The 9,095-nt window shown below is 29.0% G+C and overlaps 1 protein-coding gene across 4 annotated transcripts; it reads right to left on the reverse strand.

Annotated features, from left to right (window-relative positions):
• Positions 1 to 259: 259 nt before the first annotated feature.
• On the reverse strand, positions 260 to 4,785 carry LOC106769482 (uncharacterized WD repeat-containing protein C2A9.03). Of its 4 annotated transcripts, none has more exons than XM_014655114.2 (10): positions 4,656 to 4,785; positions 3,933 to 4,097; positions 3,607 to 3,774; positions 3,428 to 3,514; positions 3,151 to 3,285; positions 2,954 to 3,064; positions 2,482 to 2,573; positions 2,132 to 2,237; positions 982 to 1,068; positions 260 to 893 (listed from the first exon to the last, which is right to left on the reverse strand). In XM_014655114.2, the coding sequence occupies exons 2-10, from the start codon at positions 4,074 to 4,076 to the stop codon at positions 483 to 485; spliced, it is 1,341 nt and encodes a 446-aa protein (XP_014510600.1). In that variant the 5' UTR covers positions 4,077 to 4,097; positions 4,656 to 4,785; the 3' UTR covers positions 260 to 482. The 4 variants fall into 4 exon arrangements, with proteins under 4 accessions (XP_014510600.1, XP_014510602.1, XP_014510604.1 ...); XM_014655116.2 differs by having other exon boundaries at positions 4,600 to 4,762; XM_014655118.2 differs by lacking the exon at positions 4,656 to 4,785 and adding an exon at positions 4,472 to 4,492.
• Positions 4,786 to 9,095: the final 4,310 nt, after the last annotated feature.

Below are 9,095 nucleotides of genomic sequence, written 5' to 3' on the forward strand. Positions count from 1 at the left end.
GTTTACTATTTTATTGTAAAAATGCGATCCGGACTAATGAATCCAGAACTTTGTTTTCTATGATAATTTTTTAATCACGAACGAAGTTTTCATAACTCGGAACCATTACAATTTTAATGAGGGTAAGCTAGGGTTTACGGATATTACGGGGTTGCACGAAGAAAAAAGGAACTGTAGGAAGAAACAGCCCGCAATAAGAGCTGAATTGTATCCATTACCTTTTACGAACCATGAATAAGCCCACCCACCTAGAGGGATCTATGGAAAATGAGATATTAAAATTAAAAATAGAAATAAAAAGGTAAGAGATAGGAAATTAAGGTTATTTAAAACAACGGAGTTTATGTAACGACCTTATCAACCTACATTGTATGATGAAGCATGCCACCGATCATTTTTTTTTTCAGTGAGGTGGTGCCACAATTCCTAGACAGAAGAACATAAACTGTAGGTACTTATAGACAAGGGGTATGCAGTCAAATTTACATGCAGTCGAGATATTTATAGTTTCTCCGCCGATTGTACTGAAGAAGGCTTCCATAGGTGCGATCCCAAACACCAATGAAAAGTGATTCTGTGTCAGGGCTAAAAGATACACCAGAGATCTCCCCAAAAAAATCGATCTCCTGCTCCTTCTCGAACCCACTCTTAACATCATAGACATGCACAAAGTCAGCTGGCTCAGCCATTGCCATGAATCGCCCATCAGATGTGAACCTTATAGAACGTATAGCTCCCAGGTTGCCCTTAAGCACAGCAACAGACTTTGACAAGTTCCTAACATCCCAAACACGGCATGTTTTGTCTTGGTTACCGGTAGCAAATATGTGGCCATCAGGATGCCATGCAGATGCAAATGAGTAGTCCAAGTGTCCAGATAAAGACTTGACAGTCTACAAACAACCAAAATTTAAATCATTTCTAATTTACCCATACACCGCACATAAGGAATTTATGAAATAAATCAACAGAATACACCACCTTTCCAGTTTGAGAATCCACTAGTAATCCTTCTGGGTTGTCTCCAACAATCACAAGCAGTTTCGCATCTGGGCTCAATGAAGTATGCTACAGCCAGAAAGGGAAACAAATTCAGATAATTTATTCTATCTATTAGAAGACGGATATCATATTTTCTGACATCGGTAGTGTGCACAATAATGAGCATGCAGAGTGAAAAAATATCTATGTAGACATGCTTTCAATTCTATCTCCTTTTTAAGCTTAAAACTTTCCCCATTACTATTCTACTATTCTGTTTGAAGTTTCCTTAATAACAGTAGAGATCAAAAGTAAGGTTTGTCAAGTTAAAGTTTCATTTGGTGTCTCCCCCTGAACCCACCCACCCCCCTTCACATAACCTGCTTTCTCCACCCCATTTTCATCTTTTTCTTCCTTCCATTCTCCCCACTCTTCTCTTTCGATTGTTTCAAAACTCCCTACACCCATGAGGCAAATAAATATGGGGAAGAGTTTAAAGAGAAACACCCATCCCTCAAAAATCTCTATTAGAAGCTCTTCCAAAGCAAACCCATAAATCGATGTGATCATTTAGAACTTAGATCAGTAATCGGTTTCCTTAAATATTAGGAATCTTGTGATTTCCTTAAAATCCTAACCCTACAAATTGGGGGATTTGGTGACTTTCTTTGGTGTCTATCTACTATAATGCAGCTATAGGGATAAATATAGGAGCAAAAATCTCTTTATTTTAGGGATAAATGCAGGTAATACTACCATTGGACATACTAACTATACAACTGTGATGTTGAAAAGTTACGATAACTACTATGTATGAATTACATGATTCCTAGATGAACTATTAAAACATGTTTATGCCAAGGGGCCTAAGCTATGATGTATGGTTGTGACACTTCATTGTTGGTTTGGAGATATACATACATACACACATATATCTATATAGTTTGTATGGTTTGTGAATTAGCTTTATTTTCAGGCTGGCTAGGCTAAGTTAACTATAGACACCAACACTCCATCGATGGGCTTTTGACACCCCAACAATTATCGGATTGCGGATTGACAGACTTACTAAATTGCTCTCAATAAGAAAAAAACAAATCCCACATGAACTTTTATACAAAATTAGAAACTTGACCAAATAAAGACTTACATTTACAGGCCAAGAGAAGGAGAAATGCTTGGAAAGCTGAAATTTTTCCATGTCAAAGTCTCGAACTCCACAGTCATTATTCGAAGCCATGAAATGAACAGCTCCACTGAGATATCAACTAATTGTTAATATCCTTTGTGACCAATAATTGCTAGCACCATATGAATCAATAAAGATCCAAAATAAACAGAGAAAATAAAAGAAAAATAGCGAAATGAACAGATCCACCGAGATATCAATTAACTGTTAGTATTCTTTGTGATTAATAATTGCTAGCACCATATGAATCATTAGAGATCCAAAATAAATAAAGAAAATAAAAGATAAATAGTAGAGCAGAGAATCAAGACCTTGGATGCTCATATATCTCAACAGCATTTGTTATTGCATTGTCATCATAAGTAGTTCTTGAACAAAAACTAACCCCCGGTCGATCTATGTACTGCAAGACAAGATGTATCATTTAATCAGTCAAGAACTTTAAATTATATGGAATGAAAACAAAGTTCAAATGATTGAGAATGAATTTATATTATTCAGTTTGGCTAGTCAGTAATTGTTCAATTAATCATATCCATTTTAAGGCAAAATAATTTCTATACCATTTAAAAACAATGTAAAAATCTAACAAATATAGAGTATAAAATTCGTAATCTTGTTTGAACATCCAAAGCAAGAAATAAAATATTCAGCACAATAAATCATAGTGACCAAGTATCCTGCATGGTTTGTAGCAATAGTGCGTTCAAAATAAACAATGATAAATACTAAATATATAGGGAACAAGAATGACAACTGCAACCCCCATAATAGTAGAAGTACCTTGCAAATAAGTTCTCCTTGAAAACCCCCAGCAATCAACAAATTATCCCGTACAGCCAGTGTACTAATCTGTGTCTGAGTAAATCCTTCCAAAAGGCTTCCAGGATGTTTCTATCACCAACAGGCACAGACGGCTTAATTTCATTTCTAGATTCTAAGTGATCCTTTTGATAACAACGGAGTGCATAAATGATTACCTCGCATGGAGCTACATGCCCTGCTACATTCAGTATTTCTGATTTCTTGGAACTTAAAGAAGACCAGTGTATAATTGAGTAACTCGAAACAAGATACACATCATGTTTAGATGTTGACCACACCAAATTCCTCAACTGCAAATGACAGATTGGAGGTATCCCATTAACATAAGTTAACTCATTGAACATGGCACACTGAATTTCTAGGAGGTAATAGTCTAATATTCATCGCGTCATCTGAAGTGATTCAATAGAATTCATTAGTATATAAACGTACTTGGAAATGAAGTATTGTTGATTTCACAGATCTAGTGTTTTGCCAGAAATCATAATACTTTCCTCCCTTGTATGTTTGTGAGCATTCCTGTAGGCAAGAGATGAATAGATGTGAAAAAGATAAAAATCCCTAAAAAGCATTACTCAAATGCCACAGAACTCGAGTAAAACACAGTATACCTTTTCTGACAGTTCGCCCGATTGAGGTATATTTTCATAATTCTTGTACTGCTCTAGTCTAGTTTGCCTATACTTCTCACGACTAATGCTCAGTCTATCCCAAGGTATACCTTGAATATCCTTTCCTTTCCTAGCTTCTGCAGCAGTGGTGTCTGTCATGCGATTTTCCTGCAACAGAGAAGCAAGAACCCGCAACCAACAAGGGCAATCAGAAAGGAAAGATTATGTCAAAGCCATTTCATAACATTTTACTCGTGTAATCGCAAATTAAGAACATAAGACAAAACCAAAAGGCATGAACATTTTACTTATGAGGGGAGACCAACCATTGATTCATATTCATCATCCTCATCGGATTCGGACTCCAAATCACCAAACACTCTGCCCCGAAAATATATATCATCTTCTGCATCCGCCATTTCATTATCGTCAGCGACATACTCCATCTCGTCGCCCTGTTGTCGAGCCATTGTTCCCTATGTTATCGCTTCCTGTTAAACAAAAGGGTGGGAGGTAAAAATCAGAAAACTCGTCAATTTCACCCCGTACTAAAATTTGAATTCCAATCTCAATTCCAAGCATGAAGACGATACTCCCGGTCTCGGAACAGTAACCGGAGCAGGAATAACAAGCAAGCAGTAACCTAACCCTAAAAACGTGAAACCTTGAAAAAAAAAACAATTAAATTCTAAAGCTAACCGACAAAGGAGTTATCGAGAAGCGGAAAATCATGAGCGAAACAATGCATGAATTTGCAGAATTCAGACAGGCGTTAATGCGTAAGGTGCAGAAAGGTTTTATCTTCAAGTTTCAAGACGATGAATTGACGAGAGAAGACCTCAAAATAAAATAAAATAAAATAAACCTTTATCGAAAAATAAAGAGGAAGAAGGAAGAAACTGCATATAGAGAAGTGAAGGTGGAATTGGAAAATAGAATACAAGGTGCAGAGAGATAGAGTTAGATATATAGAGAGAGAGAAGAGAGAGAGACCTTAGTGTTGGCGAATGGAAGAAGAAAAAGAAAAGAAGAGAAGAAAAGGAGAAGACCTTGAATTGAATTGAGAGAGACAGATAAAGAGAGAGAAGATCTGATCTGCGTTCACGATTCAAGCACTTTCCTCGAATATATAGGACACATCTCGAACTGCCACTGCGCCTCTTTCTTCTTTCTTCCTTCTTCCTTTTCTTTTATCCTTCTTTAATTAATCTTTTAAATTAACTGCCACTGCGCGTTTTCCTCACTTTTCTTTTTCTAACTTTTTACTTTTTTTTTTCTTTATTTATTAGTAGACTCACCACACTGATGTCTACATTTTTATTAATCTGATGTAATTAATAAAAAATTAAACTATATGTTTTATCTTCTTTCTATTATTTTTTTTATACTCTTATGCCCTTTTGTTATTTATTGTAGATTTTTATACGTTTTTATTATTTGTTGATTAATAAATAATCGAATTACTTTCATATCATTTTAAAGTTCATTACTTATATTAAGAACTTTTATTTAAAGAATAAATTCAAAAAAAATAAATGTTGACACCAAAATATCACTCCATATTATAGATTATGGTGTAAATTATTTTACAAATTTAATAACTATTTTTACAATTATATTTTGAAATTATATATTTCTATAAATTTAATAATTTTTTTTACTTTAATAAAATTAAAAATTTGGATTTAATTTTTAATTATTTTATAATAAAAGCGAATGTCATGTATATTTTTAATAGTAAATTTTGAATTAGAAATACGATGTAAAATTATATATTTCTAAAATCGTATTTCTATAAAATTTTATAATTTTATCAGTTAATAAATTGTCATTTTAACAATACATACCTTGTAAAATTATTACTCTTTATATGAATGTTTTTATTGACAATATTTAATAAAGACGTTGTATTTAATGAATTTTATGAATGCAATTAACAGTTACATAGTTAATATATTATTTATTACTTGTATTATATTTAATATATAATTTAATACTTACATTATATTTAATTTAATGAAATTAATTACATTCATTAATAAATTTAATAATCACGTTATACTTAACTAGAAAAATATTAAAACAATACATACGTTTTGCATAGTATTTTAATTTTTTTTATATTAAAACTAATGAAAACTCATGTGTTATTTTTTTATAATAATAAAAAATAATAAAATTATTATTATTGTTATTATGATTATAAAATTAAATGTAAATAATTTTTATAATTTCATTGTATATATTTTTTATTTAATTTATAGGTAGTTTTTACAATTAAAAAGATGGTTAAGTTTTAAAAAAAAATGGTCAAATTGAAAAAAAAAACGGTAAATTTGATAAAATAATTAATTTAACTTCAAAAACATTATTTAAAGGGTAAATTTAGAAACAATTGTGAGCCAAAAAAAATCTTGCATACATAGATAAAATAATTATAAAAATTCTTTATTTATGTCTATATCTACCTTTTTATTATTTCAAATATTAATTAACACATGTTTGAAATAAGAAATAAGATTGTTTGTTGTAAAGATTTTAGGTTCATACTTGTAAATTAAATTTTCATCTCTATTGTTTATTTTATCTATAAATTAACATATAGGAAACATGAAAAAAAAAACAAACAAACAAAATTAATAATGTTACAAAATACTTTTAGAAAATTATAAAAATATATAACTTGAATGAAATAGAATATAAAAAACAAATAAACTAATAATAATTTAAATTTAAACATAGACATTTTAATTTTTAAACATGTTTTGTTAAAAATTATGATACCAAAAACTTACATTTATGATATCGAGATAAAAATATTAAATATAATCAATAAATAAAATTTGTCAAATGTGTGTGATAGAACAACTTAATTAATATATCATTGAAACCAAATCATAGATATAAATAAATAAATAAATATAAGACATGATAAGAGAATTTTGAAATTTAACAAATTTTATTATGAGGTATTATATCATTCAAAAATAAAATAAAATGGTTTTTATGTTGTCCATGGGTCTACACGATTCAACACTTAAAATTATGAATTATATCATGTTAGAAAATGTTAACAGATAGTATAAATGTGTAAAGTGTAAAATATTTCATTAAAAAAAATGGAAATACAATATTTTGAATATAAATGTAAAAGGAATAAAATGTTTAATTAAGATTGTGCTGAAACTAAAAGAAACTCGAAGGCTCTGTGATTATTGTCCAAACCAAAACAAATTTGAACAATATTTACAGGATGAGTTTATTGGTTATCATAGTGTATAAAAATAGGTATATGCAATTTATTGTTTTATAATAATTAGAAATAAAATATATATAATTTTACATTAATTACTACAATAATTATTATAACATATTTTTAAAATTTGTAATGTTATAATTATATGATACACAACAAATTTCATTCTTTATTGTATATAAATTAGTATATACTAAAATGTGGTTAAATAAATTATATTTTTATTGATAATTATGGATCTTAAAATATAATATATAGCGTGTAATAGCACATTCCTTCTCTTTGTCGTCATTTTAGTAAATTTTTCCTTTCTAGTGATTAATGAGGATGATATATGTTCAATTGAATATTAGATAATACTAATATATTTTCTCAAAGTAATACAAAAAGTTTTTATTTTTATTGTATGAAACATGTGAATTAAGAGCAATTTGTTTGATTGAAGGATGTGTCACTGGCTAAACCTTTAATTCGTTGAAAATTGTTGTATATAATGATTTAATTTAGGGATTCAAAACAAAACAGTAATTTTATATTATACGTGTTCTTTGTGTAAAAATAATGTTAAATATCTCTTCCACTGTTTTATTATTATGCAATTATGTAAATTGTTGAAATAAAGTTTAAAGGATTGACAGGTTTTTTCTTTGAATTAGTTTGAGATCTTTTTGTATTTATTTGCCTAGACTAATTTAAATAATTGTTATTAATGCAATTATCTGAATGATTTTGATGATGATGAATTAGTGTATATTTTAAGATCCAATTGTTTTTCTTTTTATTACTTTTCAAATAAAAAAAATTAATGCCTGTGACTATGAATCAATTTAAAAAACACGAGTTGTTTCTGTTTATTTAATGGTAAAAAAATATAATATTCAAACTATGGGTAACATGGTTCTATTTATCGATATAATATAAAAAGTTTCAATGTTCACTTCAAATAATATCTAGACCTTATTTACAATAATACATTATACCAGAAAATGCCTTCACATTACTTTGTAAAACAATTGATTTCTTACTTATACACAGAAATTTATTAGAGGAAGAAACGTTAAGAATTAAACGAAAACGGAAAAAAAAAATTTACTTACTTTTAAGTGTACAATTTATATGTATATGTTTAGAATGCAATTGAATTATATTATTTGAAATACCTTTTTTGTGATTAAAACCTCTTACGGATAATAATTAATATGCGAAATAATTTAATGCTAATTGTTTAATATATTGAGTATATTTCTAGGAATAACATTTCAATATATATATATATATATATATATATATATATATATATATATGTGTTTGTTAATACGCGTACGCTTGTTTTTCAGTTGATACGTTTTAACAATATGTACCGAATTATAGTAGACAAAAATACCCATATTTATTATGGATTCTAAGTTTTAAGGTTAAGTACATTTAAATAATTTTCATTCTCAAAACTAAAAAAAGAAATCCCCAAACCCTTACTCACCTCCCTATTTCTCTCAACCCTTTCTCTTTCATTTCTCTCACTCCAACATTTTCTCTCTGTCATCCCTGTTGTTGCCCCAATTGAAAAAAAAAAAATCAGAAACTCTTGCCTAACCCTAATATACCTTCCTCACTTATCCAATTTGTTTCTCCCTCGTCTCCATATTCTCCCTCAGCCAAACCCGTGACATCGTAATTTATTGTTCTTTCTCTGTTCATTCATTTGGAGGATGTGTTATATATTTTCCCTTCTTATTGTTATTAAATTTCATTTTTAAATTAAATCATGTAAATAAAACCTTCATAAATCAATTAAATCTTCATACATTATTTACATATCTACACCACGTTTCATTATATTTTTAAAGAATGTTTCCCTCTATTATCCTTTTCCCTTTACACAAAGTGTTTCTTTTTCCTTTCTCTAAGGATACATGATGTAAGAATTATACTCGTAGGGAACTCTTCTATACCTATTTCTTTAATTTTCTTATGTCTTTTTTTATCACTGAATCAACTCCTACAAACGTTTAGAATAAACTTTAACCACTGTGCAAGATAAAAAACAGTAAAATCATTTTTTATCTTTGAGATTTGGAAAGAATAACATAAAGTGACAAAGTTTATATTCATTTTTACACAGACTAATAAATATAAAATGATTATAAAAGAGTAAACTTTTTCAATTTTTAAAAAATATCTTTGATTCAAATTACCACCACCATCTTCAATTGGGTTGAGATGAGAGAAAAAA

The sequence above is a fragment of the Vigna radiata genome, chromosome 7, assembly GCF_000741045.1.
Source record: "Vigna radiata var. radiata cultivar VC1973A chromosome 7, Vradiata_ver6, whole genome shotgun sequence".
In the NCBI taxonomy this organism is placed as follows: domain Eukaryota; kingdom Viridiplantae; phylum Streptophyta; class Magnoliopsida; order Fabales; family Fabaceae; genus Vigna; species Vigna radiata.

Bases quoted from the DNA above. Each gene is read 5' to 3' on its own strand.
- LOC106769482 (XM_014655114.2), bottom strand. From the start codon at position 4,076: ATGGCTCGACAACAGGGCGACGAGATGGAGTATGTCGCTGACGATAAT. The intron at 3,775-3,932 runs GTTGGTCTCCCC...TCTCTGTTGCAG, and splicing joins ATGATGAATATGAATCAATG to GAAAATCGCATGACAGACAC. The intron at 1,069-2,131 runs GTAAGTCTTTAT...TTCTGGCTGTAG, and splicing joins CCTTCTCTTGGCCTGTAAAT to CATACTTCATTGAGCCCAGA.